The sequence below is a fragment of the Mercenaria mercenaria genome, chromosome 2 (genome assembly GCF_021730395.1).
Source record: "Mercenaria mercenaria strain notata chromosome 2, MADL_Memer_1, whole genome shotgun sequence".
Lineage (NCBI taxonomy): Eukaryota > Metazoa > Mollusca > Bivalvia > Venerida > Veneridae > Mercenaria > Mercenaria mercenaria.
The window spans coordinates 52,887,680-52,913,595 of NC_069362.1; the positions used below are offsets into that span (position 1 = coordinate 52,887,680).

Sequence of the window (25,916 nt, forward strand, 5' to 3'; positions counted from 1 at the left end):
AGTGTTGAACTGAGTATGACGTCATTATTTCTATTATTTGACATAGTGACCTAGTTTTGAGCACATGTGACCTAGATATCATCAAGATAAAAAATTCTGACAAATTTTCATGAAGATCCATTGAAAAATATGGCCTCTAGAGAGGTCACAAGGTTTTTCTATTATTTGACCTAATGACCTAGTTTTTGAAGGCACGTGACCCACTTTTAAACTTGACCTAGATATCATCAAGGTGAACATTCTCACCAATTTTCATGAAGATCTCGTGAAAAATATGGCCTCTAGAGAGGTCACAAGGTTTTTCTATTTTTCGACCTACTGACCTAGTTTTTGACCGCACATGACCCAGTTACGAACCTGACCTAGATATCATCAAGCTGAACATTCTCACCAATTTTCATGAAGATGTGTTGAGAAATATGGCCTCTAGAGAGGTCACAAGGTTTTTTCTATTTTTAGACCTACTGACCTAGTTTTTGACCCCACATGACCCAGTTTCAAACTTGGCTTAGATATAATCAAGGTGAACATTCTGACCAACATTCATGAAGATCTCATGAAAAATATGGCCTCTAGAGAGGTCACAAGGTTTTTCTATTTTTAGATCTACTGACCTAGTTTTTAACCCCACGTGACCCAGTTTTGAACTTAACCTAGATATCTTCGAGGTAAATACTCTGACCAATTTTCATGAAGATCCATTGAAAAATATCGCCTCTAGAGAGGTCACAAGGTTATCCTATTTTTAGACCTACTGACCTAGTTTTTGACCGCACGTGACCCAGTTTCGAACTTGACCTAGATATCATCAAGGTGAACATTCTGACCAATTTTCATGAAGATCCATTGAGAAATATGGCCTCTAGAGAGGTCACAAGGTTTTTCTATTTTTAGATCTACTGACCTAGTTTTTGACCCCACATGACCCAGTTTCGAACTTGACCTAGATATCATCAAGGTGAACATTCTCACCAATTTTCATGAAGATCCATTGAGAAATATGGCCTCTAGAGAGGTCACAAGGTTTTTCTATTTTTAGACCTAATGACCTAGTTTTTGACCCCACATGACCCAGTTTCGAACTTGACCTAGATATCATCAAGGTGAACATTCTGACCAATATTCATGAAGATCTCATGAAAAATATGGCCTCTAGAGAGGTCACAAGGTTTTTCTATTTTTAGATCTACTGACCTAGTTTTTAACCCCACGTGACCCAGTTTCGAATTTGACCTAGATATCATCAAGGTGAACATTCTGACCAATTTTCATGAAGATCCATTGAGAAATATCGCCTCTAGAGAGGTCACAAGGTTTTTCTATTTTTAGACCTACTGACCTAGTTTTTGACCCTACGTGACCCAGTTTCGAACTTGACCTAGATATCATCAAGGTAAACATTCTGACCAATATTCATGAAGATCTCATGAAAAATATGGCCTCTAGAGAGGTCACAAAGTTTTTCTATTTTTAGACCTTCTGACCTAGTTTTTGAACCTACGTGACCCAGTTTCGAACTTGACCTAGATATCATCAAGGTGAACATTCTGACCAATTTTCATGAAGATCTTATGAAATATATGGCCTCTAGAGAGGTCACAAGGTTTTTCTATTTTTAGAACTACTGACCTAGTTTTTGAAGGCAAGTGACCCAGTTTCGAACTTGACCTAGATATCATCAAGATGAACATTCTGACCAACTTTCATAAAGATCCCATGAAAAATGTGACCTCTAGAGTGGTCACAAGCAAAAGTTTACGGACGCACGGACGGACGACGGACACCGCGCGATCACAAAAGCTCACCTTGTCACTTTGTGACAGGTGAGCTAAAAATTAAACTCACACTCCTCCGACTGAACAGCATTGTTGTAAAATAACAACTTTCACTATGGTTTTCATACTAGTAGCGGTTTTTCAATGTGAAATAACTCTTAAGGTTTAGAATTAGGCTTTGAGAAACAAAAATCAAACAACACCAAATCATAGAAAGAAAGAGTTGTTTAACATGAAAATTGAACAGCATGTAAAACATGTATATTACTTTATGAAACAAGTGTCAGTATACTGATATAAACATTGAATACCGCAAAAGGACTGCCTAAAGGGGCCCCACTTCCGGACAGTTAAACGCCTTTAAAAACTCACCATTTTCAAAGAACTGTTACACATGTTCGTTTTGATGCATTTGCAATAGCGTGCGAGTAGTGAAATTTCACATAACAAAGTGGAACACAGTTTTCAGCAATTGTTTATCTTTATTTCTTTACAAATGCAATTCATTTTCAAAGGGAGAAAACTTTTTCTCGACTGATACTTAAAATATTCGGAAAAAGTTATCTCCCTTTGAAAATAAATGCCATTTGTACTTCAAATATTCTGTCATTTTGAATATAAAAGGCTTGATTTTGTCAGTTTAAACTGATCAGAAATATATCTCATGTTGATAAAAAGGACCCTTCAGCTGAAATCCTAGGAGTCTGTAAACAGGAAGTACATCATGATATTACAAAGACAAAAGCAATGTAATAGCTCCAGTTTTATTTTAGGTCAGAGACCACCAATTCAAAAAAGTACAGGGAACTTACTGGGAATGAGGTAAGTGTATACCTGGGAATAAGGTAACGTCTGTGCGTTCTGATTGGTCAGTCATGTAAACAAACCCAGGAAGTGATTATTTTTTCAAAATTGATATTTTTTCACTGCATTTACAGTATTTTATTATACATTTTGACAAAATTTGCTACATTTTATGTGTATTTAAAAAAAGTTTTATCAAACGAATTTCTCCCGCCATGTCAATGATGTAAACAGGGGGTCATCTCATTCACACTAAAATTACTTAAATAAAGTATCACTATTCATATGTTTTTCGTCCGATATTTTGGTAGAACTAAGATAGTTCTTGAAAAACTTGTAATTAGATATACATGTTTCGATGTATGGAAGGCCGTACACGCCATAATGTTACAATGTAAGTCTATGGGAAAACAATTGGTGGTCTCTAACCTTTACCATCTGCAGTGAAACATTATGTTCTTTCCATCAAATAATTATGTCTCCCACCACACAGCGGTGTGGGAGACATATTGATTAACTCCTGTCTGTGTGTCTGTCACAAAGCTTGTCCACACTCTAAGTTGAACATTTCTCATCCGATTTTCACTAAACTTGAACAAAATGTGTTTTCCAATAAGTCCTCGGCCAAATTCGATAACTAGCCAAATCGGCCTAGGTACTTCGGAATTATGGCCCTTGAATTACTGAAAATCGGCTTTTTTACTCTTGTCCGCGCTCTAAGTCGAACAGTTTCATCCGATCTTCACCAAACTTGAACCAAATGTTTTTGACCTTAACTAGTCAAATCGCCCTTGACACTTCAGAATTATGGCCCTTGAATTACCCAAAATCAGCCTTTTTACTCTTCAAAGGTATATTTGTAGTGAGTAAACAGTATATAATGACTGACTTACATTTGTACTATTTAGATGATTAGGCAGTTGTGAGTATTTTAAAACTTTTTGAATTTTGAAAATCCATAAATGAGCGAAAAAGTTATTAACTAGAAATGTGTCCATGGGACACAGATGCCCCCACTACATGACAAAGGACACAAATTTTTTCCTAGGTCAGGGGCCATAACTCCTACAATACTGAATGAATCTGGACATGAAGCCCCAGGTGCACATCTGTACATGCTGACCAACATTCCTGTAAACTTTGGTGACTCTAGGTCAAATATTTTTGGAGCTACGCGCTACACAACATTAAAATGACAAAATTTTTAACTAAGTCAGGGGCCATAACTCCTACATGACTGAATGAATCCGGACGCGAAACCCCAGGTGCACAACTGCACATGCTGACCAACATTCCTGTAAACTTTGGTGACTCTAGGTCAAATACTTTTGGAGCTAGGCGCGACACAACATCAAAATGACCAATTTTTAACTAAGTCAGAGGCCATAACTCCTACATGACTGAATGAATCCGGATGCGAAACCCCAGGTGCACAACTGCACATGCTGACCAACATTCCTGTAAGCTTTGGTGACTCTAGGTCAAATACTTTTGGAGCTACATGCGACACAACATTAAAATGACCAATTTTTTACTGAGTCAGGGGCCATAACTCCTCCACGACTAAATGAATCCGGACACGAAACCCCAGGTGCACAACTACACATGCTGACCAACATTCCTGTAAAGTTTTGTGACTCTACGTCAAATACTTTTGGAGCTAGGCGCTACACAACACTAAAATGACCAATTTTTACAAAGTCAGGGGCCATAACTCCTAAATGACTGAATGAATCCGGACGCGAAACCCCAGGTGCACAACTACACATGCTGACCAACATTCCTGTAAAGTTTTGTGACTCTAGGTCAAACACTTTTGGAGCTAGGCGCGACATAACATTCTCGGAAGGACGGACGGACGGACGGAAGGAAGGACGGACGACAAGAGCAAATCTATATGCACCCCCCAAAAGTGGGGCATAAAAATTAAAAATTCCGATCCCATACACAAATGATGTAAAAACATTTGTTTTGCCCACCACCAGATAAACAGATGTTGATGTGTGTTGTCATGGCGACCTCTCCTATTGTATATCTGGTGGTGGGCAAAACAAATGTTTTTACATCGTTTGTGTATGGGATCAGAATTTTTAATTTTTAATAACTTTTTCGCTCATTTATGGATTTTCAAAATTCAAAAAGTTTTAAAATACTCACAATTTTCATATTTTCGTATTTATATTATGTTTTTTAAATGACCGTTTTAAAATGACATATAATTTTAACAGCGGCGTACTGATGTTCAAAACTTTTAGAAAACAGTGTAAGTTAAGCGTTCATAATTAAACCATTTTATTTCGAAATAACAATTAAAAGTAATTAATAAATTGCTTGTTTTATAATCTTTCCATTGATCAAAAAAAAATTTGATATAATTTGTGTTTTAAGAAAGTTTAGGCCGTTAGAAAAACATCACTGTTTACAAAAAACATGGCCGTTCAGTTTCTGCCCATCCGATCACTGTCTTATCAGTTCTAAAAATAGAAAATACAACGGATTTGTATACAAACACGATCTCTCCTATAGTTATCACTATTAACAAGGCATTCTCATCTGTTTTTTTGCTGTTTCTGCCAGTTATTACAACAAACGAGGTACTCTCACATTTTTGCTGTTTGTGTGAGTTCTCACTATGAACAAGTTATTCTCACCTGTTTTTGCTGTTCCTTGTGTTATAACTATTAATAAGGTAATTTACCTGTTTTTGCTGTTTCTGTAGTTATCACTATTAATGAGGTATTCTCACCTGCTTTTGCTGCTTCTGTTTTGCTTTTTCTATGATTCTTTTTATGAATGAAGCATTCTAACCTGTTTCTGCTGTTCCTGTGTGTCATTACTATGAATGAGGTATTCTCACCTGTTTTTTTTTCTGTTTCTGTGAGTTCTCACTATGAATGATGCATTCCAACCTGTTTTTTTCTGTTTCTGTGAGTTCTCACTATGGATGAGGTATTCTCACCTGTTTTTTTCCTGTTTCTGTGAGTTATCACTATGAATGAAGCATTCCAACCTGTTTTTTTCTGTTTCTGTGAGTTTTCACTATGAATGAAGCATTCCAACCTGTTTTTTCTGTGAGTTTTCACTATGAATGAAGCATTCCAACCTGTTCTTTTCTGTGAGTTCTCACTATGAATGAAGCATTCCAACCTGCTTTTCTGCGAGTTCCACTAAGAAGATAGCAGTTCCACCTGTTTTCTGGTTTCTGTGAGTTCTACATATGACACGGTATGAAACGTTGCCTGCGGCACAAATGTGCCGCATGAAATGAAGGCATCGCGCCTTCCGACGCGCAGGCATTGCCAGGATTTTACAAAATTAACGAGCAGTGAGTAAAATTGAATGTTTTGGTTATTGTCTTTACAGTAAAACTTTAGAATCGGGGAATGCAGCGGGATGTAGTTGTGTCTTGCCGACAAATCCATGCCCAGTTTTGGAAGAAATATGTAATATTGTTATTTTGCGCGTGTTTTTCATCGGATACAGTAACATGAAAATTACAAAAGCAGTGAATATTCCGAGTCATTTTACCTCCTGCTGAAAAAGGAATGATGTATTTCTGTAGTATGTCATATAAAGACATGATATCTGATCGATTGAGATAAAATACATGCCTAGAAAAAGGCATACCCCCTCGTTCTGCCGACTTTTCAGTCCAGTGCCGCAGGCATCTCGATGGTGTCGCAGACATCGTGAGAGGCGCAGTCATCTCGAATACTATTGTTATCAGTAGTACGTGTAATTTCGACCTTCTAACATGTATTTAAGTACAAAATTATCAATAACAATGTTGTTCCTCCAGTTATTGTGTAGGACAAATCTTCTCAATCCGAACTTTGTAATATTAATAGCTATTTTAAGAAGTTTGCAATATTTTTTCTTGCTCTTTTGGGGGATGGGACCAGGTGCCTCCCAAGTGAGAAAATCACGTCATTTTGTATCGAAGTTTGATTATTTTCTCCTAAAAAACAATATTTAATTACCAAACATTCTCATTTGTAACAATTATTGATGCTTAGTTCAAAGCAAGGTATGAAAACCAGCATTGGAGCACAAAAACTGTCATAACTTTTGTCATTTTTCAACCAATTTTGATGTTTTTGTTTCAGCATCAAGTTTTGTTGTTTTTTCTTTACAGTTTGGGCGTACTATTTTGATAAGCGATGAGCTGAATTTCGCCCCCTCCCCCTCCCCACCAACCCCCGAAAAAAAATAAGTGGCGAAAAATCACTGTTTTGGCTTTCCGAAGAAAAGGAACGCAAAAAAGACACACAAAAACACCGTAAAAACATGAAACTTCCCTTAAAACGATACCGTTCCCAAGTTTTGTGTGGAAAAGAAGCAATGAAGTTATCGATAGTTAAATATCTTGTTTATATTATATTTTCAGGTGGATGTACATGCATTCAGTGTATATTAAAAGGAAAAAGGAAATCATTCCTCCTTATGATCAGATGAAAACTTTATGTGTACAGTCAGTGAACAGACCTAAATCATAGTTGAACGACAAAGAGTGAGTAAAATACGTTAATATCTTTGTAGAATTTCAGAAATAATTAGAACAACTTAAGCCTTATTTTGGACATTTTTTCATTGGTTCTTTTCTACACAAAACTTGGGAACAGTATCGTTTTAAATATTCTTCGTTCGTATCTAAATATCTTGACTTAACAGTGAAATTTGTGCTGATATACTGTTACAGAAAAACATGGCGCGAGATGAGCGAGAGAAATTTCATGTTTTTATGTGTGTGTATGTGTTTTTTTTTTTTGTCTTATTGCGTTCCTTTTTTTCGGAACGCCAAAACAACGAATCTCACCATTTATTTATTTTTTATCTTTTTTTTTTTGGTGGGAGTGGGGTAGGGGGAATTCACCTCGCCGCTAATAAAAAAAGTACGCCCAAACTGTAAAGAAAAAAAACTCGATGCTGAAACAAAAACATTAAAATTGGTTGAAAAATGACAAAAGTTATGACAGTTTTTGTGCTCCGATGCTGGTTTTCATACCTTGCTTTGAACTATAAGAATCAATAATTGTTACAAATGGGATGTTTAGTAATTAAATATTGCTATTTTACGGGAGAAAATGAATCCAAAATCGATACAAAATGACGTGATTTTCCCCTGCCCCATTCCCAAAAACAGCGAGAAAAAATACTGCAAACTTCTTAAAATAGCTATTTATATTACAAATTCGGATTGAGAAGATTTGTCTTGCTACTACAATAACTGGAGGAACAACATTGTTATTGATATTTTTATACTTAAATACATGTTAGAAGGTCGAAATTACACGTACTACCAACTACAATAGTATTCAAGATGACTGCGCCTCTCACGATGTCTGCGGCACCATCGAGATGCCTGCGGCACTGGACTGAAAAGTCGGCAGAACGAGGGGGTATGCCTTTTTCTAGGCATGTATTTTATCTCAATCGATCAGATATCATGTCTTTATATGACATACTACAGAAATACATCATTCCTTTTTCAGCAGGAGGTAAAATGACTCGGAATATTCACTGCTTTTGTAATTTTCATGTTACTGTATCCGATGAAAAACACACGCAAAATAACAATATTACATATTTCTTCACAAACTGGGCATGGATTTGTCGGCAAGACACAACTACATCCCGCTGCATCCAGATTTCTAAAAAGTTTTTACTGTAAAAAGACAATAACCAAAAACATTCAATTTTACTCACCTTGCTCGTTATTTTTGTAAACATCCTGCGCAATGCCTGCGCCGTCGGAGGCGCGATGCCTTCATTTCAGTGCGGCACATTTTGTGCCGCAGGCAACGTTTCATACCCGTGTATGAATGAGGTATTCTCACCTGTTTTTTTTTTCCTGTTTCTGTGAGTTCTAACTATGAATGAAGCAACCCAACCTGTTTTTTTTCTGTTTCTATCAGTTCTCACTCTGAATGAGGTATTCTCACCTGTTTTTTCTGTTTCTGTGAGTTCTCACTATATATGAATGATGCATTTCAACCTGGTTTTTTTTCTGTTTCTGTGAGTTTTCACGATGAATGAAGCATTCCAACCTGTTTTTTCTGTTTCTGTGAGTTCTCACTATGAATGAAGGATTCTCACCTGTTTATTTTCTGTTTCTGTGAGTTCTCACTATGAATGAAGGATTCCGACCTGTTTTTTCTGTTTCTGTGAGTTCTCACTATGAATGAAGCATTCCAACCTGTTTTTCCTGTTTCTGTGAGATCTCACTATGAATGAAGCATTCCAACCTTTTTTTTCTTCTGTTTTTGTGAGTTCTCTGAATGAAGCATTGCAACATGTTTTTTCTGTTTCTGTGAGTTCTCTCTATGAATGAAGGATTCTCACCTTTTTTTCTGTTTCTGTGAGTTCTTACTATGAATGAAGCATTCCGACCTGTTTTTTCTGTTTCTGTGAATTCTCACTATGAATGAAGCATTCCAACCTCTTTTTCCTGTTTCTGTGAGTTCTCACTAAGAATGAAGCATTCCAACCTGTTTTTTTTCTGTTTCTGTGAGATATCACTATGAATGAAGCATTCCAACCTGCTTTTTTTCTGTTTCTGTGAGTTATTACTATGAATGAAGCATTCTTACCTGTTTTTTTTTCTGTTTATTTGAGTTCTCACTATAAATGAGGTATTCTCACCTGTTTTTGCTGTTCCTGCGAGTTCTCTCTAAAAATGAAGCATTCTTACCTGTATTTGCTGTTTCTATGATTTCTGCTGTGAAAGAGGCATTTTTACCTACATGTATCTGTGCTGTTTTTATGATTATTTCTTTAAATGAGGCATTCTTACCTGTTTCTGCTGTTCCTATGAGAAAACCTATGAACAAGGCATTCTTACCTGAGTTTGCTAATTCTATGATAATTACTATGAATAAAGCATTTCCACTTGTTTTTGTTGTTTCTATGAGTTATTACTATGAATGAGGCATTTTACCTGTTTTTGTTGTTTCTATGAGTTATTACTAAGAATGAGGCATTTTACCTGTTTTTGATGTTTCTATGAGTGATTATTATGAATGAGGCATTCTTACCTGTTTTTGATGTTTCTATGAGTGATTACTATGAATGAGGCATTCTTACCTGTTTTTGATGTTTCTATTAGTGATTACTATGAATGAGGCATTCTCACCTGTTTTTGATGTTTCTATGAGTTATTACTATGAATGAGGCATTTTACCTGTTTTTGTTGTTTCTATGAGTTACTATGAATGAGGCATTTTACCTGTTTTTGTTGTTTCTATGAGTTATTACTAAGAATGAGGCATTCTTACCTGTTTTTGATGTTTCTATGAGTGATTACTAAGAATGAGGCATTCTCACCTGTTTTTGCTATTTCTGCAAGAAGTTGAGAAACTCTAGTAACACTGTCTTCATCCTGAGCTAGATTCAGTAAATCATCCAGCAAGCCTTTCTTTGTAAAACTCTCAGCAATCTCATCTGTAATGTCCTCTATATAAAACAATATAAAATCAGTATATATATATATATAATCTTTATGTGCAATGTTAACAAGAGACCCACTCTGGTATTATGAAAACACAAGTTTTCTTTTAGGACTGAACTGTTTAAAAAACGTAGCTTTTTATGCTGTAATACACTTAAATGTTTCATCTTTTAAATTAGTTTGGCAACCAGGTTAGAAAATAAAAATAAAAGCTTTTGCAAAACATTTAAGTCCCCAAAATGGCATACGTGACACAAGGTTAGGGTTCGGGTCAGGGTCCTCTTGCCTGTGGCCTTCACCTTGGAGGTAAATACCTGAATGTTGCCTTCAACATACTTTCTCATCATGCTTAACATTTGTGTAAAGTTTCATTGGACTTCCTTGAATCTTTTAAAATTTAAAGAGTGTTTCAAACAGACAGACAGACAGACATAGAGTGTGTCAGATTACTATATACCTCCCTTCCAGTATATAACAAGAGCTGACCATAAGACAGCACGCTCAACTTTTCTCAGTGCTTGACTCTGAATAAGAGCTTTGCCAGTAAAAGGGGCATAACTCTGTCAAAATTCAAACCAGAATTATGGGGATTGTTTCTCCTGGTGTAGACTTTGATAGTAAATAAATATCTTAAGTTTCAAGTCAAAAGCTTTGATAGTAACAGAGATATTTCACTAAACAAAAACTTTAACCAACGTCAATGGCGACGGCGATGCCGGGGCGAGTGCAATAGCTTTCCTTTTTCTTCAAAAAGTCGAGCTAAAAATGAAAATACTTTTGGCCAACACCTTGGACATGACTGAAGCGCTCAAGTATCTTAAACTACAGTATATCATTTCAAAACCACAATTTGCACATTAAGATACAGTACAAATAATACTCAGTGTTTTCTTGCATACCAGACTGGAATTTCTGGTGCATGAAAACTCCATCTTACACCCTGAGGTGTAAGATGACTCTCCTGCTCTAAATGACTATAACGAACTACATCTGTGTAATAGATTTGTGTGGTAATTATACTGACTGACATAAAACTGGGTAAAAATCAAGTACCTTGATAGTTTCTCTTTGTTCATTACAAAATATTTCCCAATTCAACAAAACACTAGAGCTGCTTTCGAGAAAAGCGCATGTCTCCCACAACTGCCTGATCATCTGAATAGTACCTTAACTGCCTTATCAGACTTTCAGTGCTTTGATTATCAAAAACAAGTTTCAAGGGCCATAATTCCGAAGTGCCTGGGCCAATTTGGCTAGTTATTAAACTTGGCCGAGGACATATTGGCAAACACATTTTATTCAAGTTTGGTGAAGATCGGATGAGAAATGTTCGACTTAGAGTGCGGACAAGATTTGTGACAGACAGACAGACACACACAGACATGAGTAAATCAATATGTCTCCCACACCACTGTGTGGTGGGAGATATAATTCTAAGTAAAAAGGGGGCATAAATCATGATAAATTGGTGCCAGAGTTATGGACCTTGTGAGATATGATGTAGGTGATGATGTGGAACAACTATTTTAAGTTTGAATCAAATCCATTTAGTAACAACTGAGATAGAGTGAAACTATACCAAAACTTTAACCTTAAATTCTAAGTAAAAAGGGGGCATAATTCATGAAAAATTTGTGCCAGGTTGTGGACCTTGTGTCATATGATGTGCGTGATGATATGGAACAATATTTTAAGTTTAAATCAAATCCCTTCAGTTATAATAAAGATAGTGAAAATGCATCAAAACTAGAGCTGCTTTTGAGAAAAGCGCACGTCTCCCACAACTGCCTAATCATCTAAATAGTAAGTCAGTCATTATATACTGTTTACTCACTACAAATATACCTTTGAAGAGTAAAAAGGCTGATTTTGGGTAATTCAAGGGCCATAATTCTGAAGTGTCAAGGGCGATTTGACTAGTAAAGGTCAAAAACATTTGGTTCAAGTTTGGTGAAGATCGGATGAAACTGTTCGACTTAGAGCGCGGACAAGAGTAAAAAAGCCGATTTTCAGTAATTCAAGGGCCATAATTCCGAAGTACCTAGGCCGATTTGGCTAGTTATTGAATCTGGCCGAGGACTTATTGGCAAGCACATTTTGTTCAAGTTTGGTGAAAATCGGATGAGAAATGTTCAACTTAGAGTGTGGACAAGCTTTGTGACAGACACACAGACAGGAGTAAATCAATATGTCTCCCACACCGCTGTGTGGTGGGAGACATAATTATTTTATGGAAAGAACATAATGTTTCACTGCAGATGATAAAATAAAACCAGAGCTATTACATTGCTTTTGTCTTTGTAATATCATGATGTACTTCCTGTTTACGAACGTAAAGTTCCCATGCTTTGTTAATGCGCTACTGTAAGAAATAAATTGCTATAAGAAAGTCATTTGTTTGAATTTATTTTTACTATTATTTGTTGAATATGGCATGCAAGAAAAAGATAAAATCACTAGTGGTAGGTGCAGGTAGAAATATCTGGCTCTCGGGTAACTGTTTACGAGATAACTCGGCAGGGTCTCCTTACTGCCATAACAGTTACCCTCCAGCCAGATATTCCCATCCATCTGTGTTAAGGTGTTTGACGAAGAATCATTTGTCTCTCATTTCTATAATTTGAGTCCCATTTAGTTTATATGCAATTTTTATTATATCAAGGGTCATTTCATTTGGTCTATCTTGCCGATTATTTACGTGACTGTGATCTTGTGGCCATAATTATATAATTATTGTGTGTGAGTTTCATGTAGATTGTAGCCTTGGTTCCAGTTGATTTTTTCATGTGCTTCTGTTTGGCAAATCGGCATAGTATCAGCAACGAACGTAGCCTAATGTTTATACAGGAGCAGTAATAATACCGTCATTCTCATTATGTTACAAAAGCAAAAAATGTCAATGCCTGAATCCCAGGCCAGGTAGATTACCTAGTAAATGAGGTGCTTACAATGTGGAATATGGTGATTTTGACAAATTCAAGGGCCATAACTCCAGAACTTTGAAACAATCTTGCCCATTATCAAATCTGTACAACATCATATAGTTATGAGTACTAGTACTAAAGAAATGTGACCTATGTGGCCATGATGCCCAATATCAACTCACTCATTTGAGTGTTGGCAGTTTCCACAATTAAACAAGAGCCATGTTACACATGGCTAATCCCCCCGCCGGGCATATATAATTGAAGGCTAAAGTTCCTGGCATGTTAGTGTCTGAAAGCATTAATTTTGGGGAAAGCTTTGAAGAACCGTTTAGTTGTGGTCCGCATCAGGGGTTTTAAAGATGTGGAAGAAAGGATAAGTCAGTAGTGAGGTGGTTTACTGCTAAATTTTATTAATTTTCATGAACAGTATAGCTATGATGTTTTTCTATATGGCTACTGTAAAAAGAAGGAATGGAAAGCTAACAGGGAACAAGAGTGCCAGAATGTCACAATATATGCCCGTCGCAGCAAATGTCTTTACTCTAGCAGCTGTATTTGCAAATGGAATGTTAATTTTGTGGTTGTTTAGTAATCATTGTAAGTCTTTTGTTTTTTTTAAGTCCACAAAAAAACTCCTTACCAGGTAAAGATACCTTATATATAATAAAATACACCTAAAATTGGAGAGTAACATCTATGTTGTACCACAGAAAAGTGGTCTTGTTTTTTCCCTACGGTCAATTATAAAAATGTTACAATATAAGTTATTTATAGTAACAACTAAGGGAAGTTAAGCTAAAAAAAACAAGAGCTGTCCGTAAGACAGCCAAGCTCGACTATTCGAAATATTGTCACAGAAGCAGGAAATTATTACCTAAAATGTCAAATATGATAAAGAGTTTTAAATTCGAAAGGGGACATAATTTAACCAAAATACATATCAGAGTTATGGGACTTGGTGCTATCAACAAGTTTTATAACCCCGAAGACACATGTGAAGTTTCAATTTAATATCTGCATTAGTTTTGGGGATAGTAACTTGCATGTAAAACTTTAACCCGAATTTTCTAAGTCCAAAAGGGGGCATAATTTGCTCAAAATACATGTTAAGAGTTATGGAACTTGACCCAGTGAGGTTGGTAATTGACCTAGAAAAAGAATAAATAAGTTTCAAAGCTATATGCCTTTTGGTAATAGCTGTATGTACTTGCACGCAAAACTTTAACCAGGATTTTCTAAATCCAAAAAGGGGGCATAATTTAACCAAAATAAAGGTCAGAGTTATGGGACTTGGTGCTATCAACTAGTTTTATAACCCCGAAGACACATGTGGAGTTTCAATTCAATATCTGCATTAGATTTGGAGATAGTAACTTGCATGTAAAACTTTAACCAGAATTTTCTAAGTCCAAAAGGGGGCATAATTTGGCCAAAATACATGTCAGAGTTATGGAACTTGACCCAGTGAGGTAGGTAATTGATCTAGAAAAAGAAAAAATAAGTTTTAAATCTATATGCCTTTTATTAATAGCTGTATGTACTTGCATGCAAAACTTTAACCAGAATTTTCTAAGTCCAAAAGGGGGCATAATTTAACCAAAATGAAGGTCAGAGTTATGGGACTTGGTGCTATCAACTAGTTTTATAACCCCAAAGACACATGTGAAGTTTCAATTCAATATCTGCATTAGTTTTGGAGATATTTACTTGCATGTAAAACTTTAACCAGAATTTTCTAAGTCCAAAAGGGGGCATAATTTGCTCAAAATACATGTTAGAGTTATGGAACTTGACCCAGTGAGGTTGGTAATTGACCTAGAAAAAGAATAAATAAGTTTCAAAGCTATATGCCTTTAAATGATAGCTGTATGTACTTGCATGCAAAAACTTAACCAAGGTGTGACGCCGACGCCAGGGTGAGTAGAATAGCTAGACTATTCTTCGAATAGTCGAGCTAAAAATTGCAAGTCCACACAAAAATCTTTATCAGGTAGAGATTGGTCAAAATACACCTCAAAATTGGATTTAGCATGCATGTTGTACTACAGAAAAGTGATCTTGATTTTTCCCTACGACTAGTAATGAAAAAGTTACAATAAAAGCTATTTAAAGTAACAACAAAGGGAAGTAATTCTAAAGAAGGGAACTGCGCATGACACTTTGTCTCATGATGGTGTATAAGTGTGCCAAGTTACATCAAAATCCCTCCATGCATGAAGAAGAAATGCTTCGGATGAAGTCATTCTTGTATCTGACCTTTGGCCTCTAAGTGTGACCTTGACCTTAGACCTAGTGACCTGGATCTTGTGTATGACACTCCGTCTCGTGGTGGTGAACATTTGTGCCAAGTTATATCAAAATCCCTCTATGCATGAAGAAGAAATGCTCCGGACAAGGTTTTCATTCTTGTATCCTTTGACTTAAGTGTGACTTGACCTTAGACCTAGGACCTGGTTCTTGCGCATGACACTCCGCCTCATGGTGTAAACATTTTGCCAAGATATATCAAAATCCCTCCATGCATGAAGAGATATGCTCCGGACAAATTTTTTACGAAAATATGATAAAGGGGAATAACTCAAAAAATAGGCAAGACAGAGTTATTGTTCTTGCACACTGCACTTCCTCCCAATGTGTTCTATCAGTGTATGAAGTTTGAAGAAAATCCCTCCAGTACTTTTGGGGTTATGCTCCGGACAAAATGTTTTAAGAAAATATGATAAAGGGGAATAACTCAAAAAATAGGCAAGGTAGAGCTATTGTTCTTGCACACTGCACTTCCTCCTACTGTGTTCTATAAGTGTATGAAGTTTGAAGAAAATCCCTCCAGTACTTTTGGAGTTATGCTCCGGACAAAATTTTTTAAGAAAATATGATAAAGGGGAATAACTCAAAAAATAGGCAAGGTAGAGTTATTGTTCTTGCACACTGCACTTCCTCCCAATGTGTTCTATCAATGTATGAAGTTTGAAGAAAATCCCTCCAGTACTTTTGGAGTTATTCTCCGGACAAAATTTTTTAAGAAAATATGATAAAGGGGAATAACTCAAAAAATAGGCAAGGTAGAGTTATTGTTCTTGCACACTGCACTTCCTCCCAATGTGTTCTATCAGTGTATGAAGTTTGAAGAAAATCCCTCCGGTACTTTTGGAGTTATGCTCCGGACAAAGATCGTTGCGGACGCACGGACAGACGGACGCACGCACGGACGGAGAGCATTTCTAATATCCCCTTCGCCTTTGGCAGGGGGATAAATAAAGAGCATGTAAGTCTGGATAAATTTATCCTAATTGTTCTATAACACAATCTTTTTTTATGAAATACACATTGTATCTAAATAGAATTGGTGAAGAAAAATTAACATAGTGAATATAACAATCAGTGCTAGCCCTGGCCATTATAAATTAATAGCCACTTCTTTTTCAGGGAAAAAATTAATAGACAAACTTGGCGTGCCCGTTATTCGCATTTCAATAAAAAACATAATACAGGGTATTTATAACTATGTAATCTTTTTTTTTTTCATGAAACACTTACACATTTTATTTTTCAATGATCATTATTCATGTATATCATAGGCTTTGAATAATCATACATTTGTGCATATCTTCAGTTGTTTGTATTCAAATGTCACTGAAAATACCATTTTTGTATGTGACATGACCCATTGTGAATTCTGGTCAAGAATGATCATTACTTCTTGTGACGAAAGTAAGAAGAAAATTTGAGTCAAAAGCATCAGTTATTACCTGAGTAACGTAAACAAAATCATTATAAATAATTATTATAGAGCCGACATGAAACTTTCTGACTCGTATGAGCGAGCTCTTTGTGCTTTGACTGTTGACTTCCATTTTTGTTGGCAGACGAAGTTGTAAAAACGAAATTGTCCAAACTTTGTGATAATTGTTTATGTTTCCGGTTTCTATTTGCCGAGTTACTGTGTGCAAAAATCACACGCGCCCGCGACAGGGAACCTATCAGAATGCAGAAAAAGAGATGCTAAATTTTGACGCAGTATGGTTTTTCCAAAACTGCAGAAATCAAGAGGCCCTCGGTGGGTTAAACATCTGTATCGTAGGTCAAATTTGTTTATAAACTCCACAAACTTCAAGCGATGTTCAGCATTTCTAAATTATTCTTTCCTTTTTTCATTTCAAACCAGAAAATTTGTGCTTGCAAAAACGCACTTGTTCGCCGTCAAAAAGTCTCGAGTCGGACATAGGAATTCCACATCTGAAGGAATTATGTTTAATTAATTTGTTTGTTTGGTAATTAATGGCGATTAAATGATCAAGGATAAAGTGATGATAATTGTTGCTTTAAACTTCTATACGACCAATAGTGCACACCTATGGATCAGTTTCTGTGTTGGCGATAAACAAATCAATTAAGCGTGCCAAGGTCACCGTTTAGAGGGGGTAATTATGCATACACTTCCTGCTATCGACTTCGCACGTTTTTGTCGATAAAACTACGTGTTTTCCAGCAGTTTAAGGACAATTTTTTGCAATATTTTTTTGTAGCATTTTTATAAATTAATAGCCATTTTCTATCACCAAAATTGCGTTTTAATCGACATTTGAATAAAATAATCGCCATTTGGCGATAATGTGGATTGGCAGCGCGAGCACTGCACAATTCACAGGTAAATCTCTAGACCACATGGACGGATTTGCCCATAGTAAAAATTTTCCACTAACTTCATATTGGTATAATATTCTGTCTTAATGTTGAAAGTACTTACGTGTAAAATAGTGAAATATGCCATGTTTGATAAATCAAGTGCACGTAACTCTACTGGTCAGACCAGGCTTATCAGTAATTTACATGTTTTGTATAAATTTGACTAGAAATGATTTACAGGTTAACGGACCTATCTAGGTGCAAAAATATCTTAATTAATTAGAACAGTTACAGCCATAAAGAGAGGTAATCATAACTATGGATTGCATAATACTTTCTACTCTATTAACTCATATTTAAACCTTAGCCAATTATATAAGTTAACTATTATTGAAAATAGGATTTAACAAGAGCTGTCAGTAAGACAGCGCGCTTAATTTTTCTCAGTGCTTGACTCTGAATTAGAGCTTTGCCAGTAAAAAAAATTCCAAGTTAAAAAGGGACATAATTCTGTCAAAATTCAAACCAGAGTTATGGGAATTGTGTCTCCTAGTGTAGACTTTGATAGAAAATAACTATTTTGAGTTTCAAGTCAAAAGCTTTAATAGTAACAGAGATATTTGACTTTATCAAAAATGTTAACAAAAAATTCTAAGTTAAAAAGGGGATTTATGTATGTGTTCGGGTTTAACATCTTTTTCAACAATTTTTCAGTCATATAAATGACGGTGTCTACTTGTAGCAGTGAGCACAATGCCCAACTTTATAGTGCTGCCTCACTGGAATATCACGCCGTAGACACGTGGCATGATACCCCACCCAGTCACATTATACTGACACCGGGCTGACCAGTCCTAGCACTATCCCCTTAATGCTGAGAGCCAAGCGAGGAAGCTGCTAGTACCATTTTTTACGTCTTTGGTATGACGCGGCCGGGGATCGAACCCACGACCTCCCGCACTAGTTAAAAAGGGGAATAATTCTGTCAAAATTCAAATCAGAGTTATGGGGATTGTTTCTCCTGGTGTAGACTTTGATGGTAAATAAGTATTTTAAGTTTCAAGTCAAAAGCTTTGATAGTAACAGAGATATTTGACTTTATCAAAAATTTTAACAAAAATTCTAAGTTAAAAAGGGGCATAATTCTGTCAAAATTCAATCAGAGTTGTGGGGATTGTTTTTTCTGGTGTAGATTTTGATGGTAAATAAGTATTTTAAGTTTCAAGTCAATAGCTTTGACAGTAACAGAGATATTTGACTTTATCAAAAACTTTAACCAAAAATTCTAAGTTAATAAGGGGCATAATTCTGTCAAAATTCAAATCAGAGTTATAGGGATTGTTTCTCCTGGTGTAGACTTTGATAGTAAATACCTATTTTAAGTTTCAAGTCAATAGCTTTGATAGTAACAGAGATATTTGACTTTATCAAAAACTTTAACCAACGGCGACGGCAACGCCGGGGCAAGTGCAATAGCTCTACATTTTCTTCGAAAGGTCGAGCTAAAAAGAAATCAATGTATTGCAGCCACACTATAATCAAAAGCATTATGAGCCTTTATATGAATCTGAATAAACATCTCACCATTTTTGGAGTCTGTGAAAACATCAAGTATACTACTAAGGGCCTTCACTTTGTCTTCTCTACTACTGGCTGCATGTAAACACTCCAGCACCAGAGAAACATCTGCAAACAAAGAGTTAAATCTGCAATAACTTATTCCTGCAGTTCCTCTCATTGCCATCTATCAATATGATATTCCCTCCAGTAGTAGCAAAGTCATTACCTCTATAAAACTTTCAAAGAGTAGAAATGCCTAACTATCAGTTAATTTACATATGAAACATATCATCCATCCATTTTAAGTTAAGTAGAAGTTTTAAAATCAAACTACTACTGAAAACAAGAGGGCCAAGATGGCCCTAGGTCGCTCACCTGAGAAACACACCATAACAGTGTAAACATGTTTGACCTAGTGATTTCATGGAAACAAATATTCTGACCAATTTTCATTAAGATTGGACCTAAACTGTGGTCTCTTGAAGTGTAAACAAGTATTTTCTTCAATTTGACCTAGTGACCTAGTTTTTGAGCCAAGGTAACCTACATTCGAACTTGACCTAGATTTGATCAAGGCAATCATTCTGACCAAATTTTATGAACGTCAATTGAAAAATACAGCCTCTATCACATACAAAACGTTTTTCTTTGATTTATCCTAGCGACCTAGTTTTTGATCCCAGATTTTACCTTTATTTCATCAAAGCTATCATTCTGACCAAATTTCATGAATATCAATTGAAAAATACAGCCTCTATCGCTTACACAAGGTTTTTCTTTGATTTGAACTAGTGACCTAGTTTTTAACCACAGATGACCCATATTCAAACTTGACCTAGATTTCATCAAGGCAATCATTCTGACTAATTTTTATGTATATCCAGTGTAAAATGCAGCCCCTATTGCGTACACAAGGATTTTCTTTAATTTGACCGGGTGACCTAGTTTTTGAACCTAGATGACCCATTTTCGAACTCGGCCTAGTTTTCATCAAGGTAATCATTCTGACAAAATTTCAAGAAGATTAGTTGAAAAATACAGCCTCTATCACATACACAAGGTTTTGCTTTGATCTGACCTGGTGACCTAGTTTTGAACCCAGATGACCCATTTTTGAACTTGGCCTAGTTTTCATCAAGGTAATCATTCTGACAAAATTTCCAGAAGATCAGTTGAAAAATACAGCCTCAATCGCATACACAAGGTTTTTCTTTGATTTGACCTAGTGACCTAGTTTTTGATCCCAGATGATACATTTTCGAACTCAGCCTAAATTTCATCCAGACAAACATTCTGATCAAATTTCATGAAGATCCGGTGTAAAATGCAGCCCTTATTGCATACACAAGGTTTTTCTTTGATTTGACCTAGTGACCTAGTTTTTGATCCAAGATGACCTATATTCGTAACTGATGTAGATTTTATCAAGGCAATCATTCTGACCAAAATTCATGAAGATCCATTGAAAAATACAGCCTCAATCGCATACACAAAGTTTTTCTTTGATTTGACCTAGTGACCTAGTTTTTTTACCCCAGATTTCCCATTTTCAATCTCGGTCTAGATTCATCAAGGTAATCATTCTGACAAAATTTCATGAAGATCAGTTGAAAAATACAGCCTCTATTCGCATACACAAGTTTTTTCTTTGATTTGACCTAGTGACTTAGTTTTTGACCCAAGATGTCCCATTTTCGAACTCGGCCTAGTTTTCATCAAGGTAATCATTCTGACAAAATTTCAAGAAGATTAGTTGAAAAATACAGCCTCTATCACATACACAAGGTTTTTCTTTGATCTGACCTAGTGACCTAGTTTTGAACCCAGATGACCCATTTTTGAACTTGGCCTAGTTTTCATCAAGGTAATCATTCTGACAAAATTTCCAGAAGATCAGTTGAAAAATACAGCCTCAATCGCATACACAAGGTTTTTCTTTGATTTGACCTAGTGACCTAGTTTTTGATCCCAGATGATACATTTTCGAACTCAGCCTAAATTTCATCAAGGTTATCATTCTGACAAAATTTTATGAAGATCAGTTGAAAAATACAGCCTCTAACGCATACACAAGGTTTTTCTTTGATTTGACCTAGTGACCTAGTTTTTGAACCCAGATGACCCATTTTCGAATTTGGCCTAGATTTCATCAAGGTAATCATTCTGACTATAAATCATGAAGATCAATTGAAAAATAGTCTCTATCGCATACACAAGTATTTTCCTTGATTTGATCTAGTGACCCATTTTCCAGCTCGGCCTAGATTTCATCAAGGTTATCATTCTGACAAAATTTCATGAAGATCAGTTGAAAAATACAGCCTCTATTGCATACACAAGCTAAATGTTGACAGACAGATGACAGACGCCGGACATCGAGCGATCACAATAACTCACCAGAGCATTGCTCAGGTGAACTAAAGATAGGGCATTTGAAAATTAAGAAAATGGCGGTCACACATTAAACCGGAATCCACCTAAAAACCGGAATACACTTTCCATAACCGGAATACACCTGTATTTTTTAATTTAAAGGTATTTTAGAAGTGTTTTTGATATAATTCAATCATATATATCATAAATAATTAACATACGAAAGGAAAATAAAATACGTTCACGCAAAATGATTTTATACGAGATTGAAATTCGGCGACCGCGCGGGAAATTATCGTAACCGAAATACACCCGTATTTTATTAATAAATGGTATTTCTGTAAGTTTTTTGATATAATTCAATCAAATATATCCTAAATAATTAATATACGAAAGGAAAATAAAATACGTTCACGCAAAATGATTTTATAAGAGATTGAAATGCGGCGATCGCGCGGAAAATTATCATAACCGAAATACACGCGTAATACACGTGTAATATATTAATAAATGGTATTTTGTAGGGTTTAATGCAGAACTCATTCGTATATATTATGAATAATAAATTTACAAATGGAAAATAATTTTTTTTATTAACTTAATTATTTACTTTATTAACGCAAAACGAATTTATAGAGATCGAAATTCTACTAGCGCACGGGAAATTTCCATAACTGAAATGCACTTGGCCTTTCTTTTTAAAGTAAATAGTATTTTATTATATGAACAATTTTTATAATTTTTGTAAGATGTAGAACGATGCTCAATCAGATTAAACATGAATGAGAGAAGTTAATTAAAAGTTAATTCTGTAAACGAGATTATAACTCTACGATCTTACGGAAATAATGTACGCTTACGAGAATGACCCTAATCTAGAGTATACATATCTCCAAGAAATAAAGTTTATTTATTTATGATCATCATCTGGCCTAATCGGATTTATTTTGAAAGATTTTTAAAACCTGTCAAATGCTTTTTAGGTAAATAATAAACGTTGTCATGCATTCATATTGACTGCAAGACCGATTCCAAATCGGCATATTTTTAGAAAAATTCGATGCACTGATTCTTTTTTATTCTAAATCATTTTAGTTGATCGTTGTAATTAATCGTCCGTCATAAACAAATCCGTTACAATCAACTAAATTACCAGTAATTGCAACCGGGATGTAAATTAAAAAAGTAAATTCATAAAGCGAAAGTTGTTTGCAAATTAATTGACACCTCGTTTGCAATAGTTGGTAGTTTGTAATAAATGCCCTTAGATTTTTCTGAAAACAATTAGCTTTTTATTTATGATTTAAAACCTTTTGGTTTGAAGTCCATGACGAAATACCGACATAATAAGTTCAAATGTGTTTCTTTAAATACCGACGCACGGCTGCTAATTGCTGTCTTGTAATCAAAAAGTGTTGACACGGCAGTCTTTGAATTGCCGAGTGCTGTTTGTCACACGAAACTGCGGGTCTTTGATATGGTAAAAAGTTACCTTAAATGAGTATTAACACCCCCAGATAATTTCTCAGCTAAATCTGTATTTATACCTAGCATTTCTCCATGCAATTTACCATTTTGGTAAACCATACGTCTGTGTATAAAACTATAATTGTTCTTGTTGCTAAAATATTCAGAAATATGGAGCTTTGTACTTTATGTGATAAAACTTGTGAAACTAATAGAATCAAATGTGACTATTGTCAAAGGTGGACACACCACACTTGTTGTGGTATGTCCAAGGAGGATGCCAAATCTTGGTCTCCTGCCTCTTTGAAATTTGTTTGCAAATCATGTGGATTTAATGGCGACAAGTACGATGTCAGTGTTGCTCTAGTTCGGTAAGTCATTGTTTCATATATCTTTCAGCTTACTAAGGTAACAAATTGGATTACGCATGAAATGCTCCGTTATACCCATATAATGTTAACTGAAAAACTTTGAACCCCTCAAAATTAATTACCTGGGAGATTTCATATCCAATTTACAATTACAGATATAATTATTTCTTTAAGATCTGTTACTTAAAACGTGTAGTACAGAAAAAGTTCTAAAATTTTAAAAATTATGGATGGAAATTGCACGTGCCCCTGCTCAAATTACACATTAACATTTTACCGATTAAGAATATACAGTCTTACAAATGATATGCATAGTGCTCGGAAGACTAAATGTTTTGACATATTTATTACGAAATTGATACAAGTTGGATGTTTGAAATATAATTATAATAGAATATTGTGCGAATACGCACGCGAAATTGATTTGTGGCATCTTTTTTTTTTTTGTTAGAGTATTGGTATTGATCACGTGTCATTACCAAATATTATGCAATCAACAATACAATCCAGTGATAAGACATAATAATTGATAACAAGTGTCAACCGGCAATCCAATCAACATGTTCATGAATACCCGTCAAAAGCGGCGTTTAATTGTAATTTTACTGTATTTTTGAGTTGATAGATTCAAGATTTTTGCTTCAATTATGTACATTTATCTTAACCAACGAATGGTACTGTCCAACTTCATCAATTATGGTATCATGGTCGGTAGTGAGTCTCAAACCAATGTCTGATATCAATCAGTGAGTGGTTACAGTTGTTTCAAGCAAGCATTCTTAACCACTCAGCAACAAGGGTCATGGGTCTACACGCACTTTGGACGATGGTGTAAGAACAAGGATTTTAACAACTCAGTCAGGGCTTGAGCTAGGGAGCGACTTGAGCGAAATAGTCGCTTTGTAACTCCCCACTTCGCTCTAATCTAACATCAAAGCGAAATTCAAGTGGCCCGATTTTTTTATCCACACTCCTCCAGTTATCCGCTATCGGCCTGTTGACACGACTGGAATACACGATAGCATAATTTAAGCTCCGCCTACTTCAGATTATATACCGAGAAGTGCGAAGGCGACACTTGTTTTGTAAACTGACTATTGATAAACAAAGCAGTAGGGATTTATATTACATAAGCTTACACATTCTTTTTTGACCATTAGAAAGTATCTTACCGTGTTTGGCTCCAGTAATTTCCTGAAATCCATTTAATTTTACTCGTATTTTTCAAAACCCAAACTTTAGAAACATAATATTATCACTGACACTTTCTGTGACTAAAATAACCTAACTGAAATTTACGCAAATTTTTGACACCTGCCATCAGAAACTGGGTTAAACCTGTTTGACAACTGTTTCTTTAGTGTGTGCCGACACCAGCCTATCAAAGAGACACCAGCAGATCAAAGATGTGTATTCCGTGTGATGTCATAGTGATGTCACTGCTATTGACATGTATTTAATTCACAGTACTTGTTATTTAAAGTGACTGACTTTGAGTGCATTAGCACTGGGAGCTTGATTTATATTTTTTTTTGCTGATATGGAATTAACTTTTTTGATTGTATTCATATTTAAAGGGTTTTTTTGGTCTGGACAATCATTGCAAGAGTGAAAAAAAATCTTGAAATTGCAGTTTAATCTCATTAGGTTCACAAGGTTAAAAATGATAAGAAAACAGAATCACTGACATTTTCAGTGAATTTGTTATTTACTTTAAATTAATAGACTTTGTAAACAAAGACAGGGAATAATAATATAAAGCATATTTAGTTCCTTTTTCAGCTTGCATGTCATGGTGCTTAAATCTTTTCACGTTTTCCCTAAAATCTCGCCACTTCTCCCTAAAATCTCTCCACTTCTCCCTAATCTTACCTGAGGGAGAAGTGACTTCTCCCTAAAATCTTGGCCTAGCTTAAGCCCTGTCAGTATTTATGTAAGTATCATTACTTATTCATTCTTGGCGTTAAAATAATTCCCGTTACCTGAAATATGAAATTTAATTATAAATACATCTGCGCTCGTGCAATTGTTGTCGCTTATATGATTACTCTATACTTCATAAAGGAATATTATATAATACCATTTGAAGACTATTTTCAAATATTTTAAACCAAAAGAATCAAAATTTTAAAGAAATTTACCTACCTAAGTTAAAAGCTAACAAAATAATGACGATTGTAGTTCATTCACGAGTGCGCAAATTTCACGTGCGCTCAACAAATTTTCAACCTCGTATAAACACGTTTGGCGTGTTTTGATTTGCTTTTTTAAATTGATTATTCATTTTAGATATGATTGAATTCTGTCATAAACCCTAAAAATGCGATTTATTACAGAAATACGGGTGTATATTAGATAATTTTAGGACATGGAAATTCATTCACGAATGCGCAAATTTACAGTGCCCTCGCAGATTTTCAATCGTGTACAAGACGTAATGCGCAAAATTATTTTAATTTCCTTTTGAAAATAAATTATTTATGATATATATGTTTGAATTCAGTCATAAACCACTTCAAAAATACCATTTGTTGAAGAAATACGGGCATATTTCGGTTAAGGTAAT

The 25,916-nt window shown here is 35.3% G+C and overlaps 1 protein-coding gene across 1 annotated transcript in view; it reads right to left on the reverse strand.

Moving 5' to 3' along the window:
* The window catches only part of LOC128555127 (rap1 GTPase-GDP dissociation stimulator 1-like), a 139,169-nt gene that overhangs the window by 109,791 nt on the left and 3,462 nt on the right, over positions 1-25,916 (reverse strand). The window contains exons 2-3 of the mRNA XM_053536634.1: positions 19,164-19,265; positions 9,903-10,031 (exon numbers count right to left, since the gene is read on the reverse strand). Coding sequence (XP_053392609.1) covers positions 9,903-10,031; positions 19,164-19,265 — 231 coding nt within the window. The remainder of the gene's footprint in view (positions 1-9,902; positions 10,032-19,163; positions 19,266-25,916) is intronic.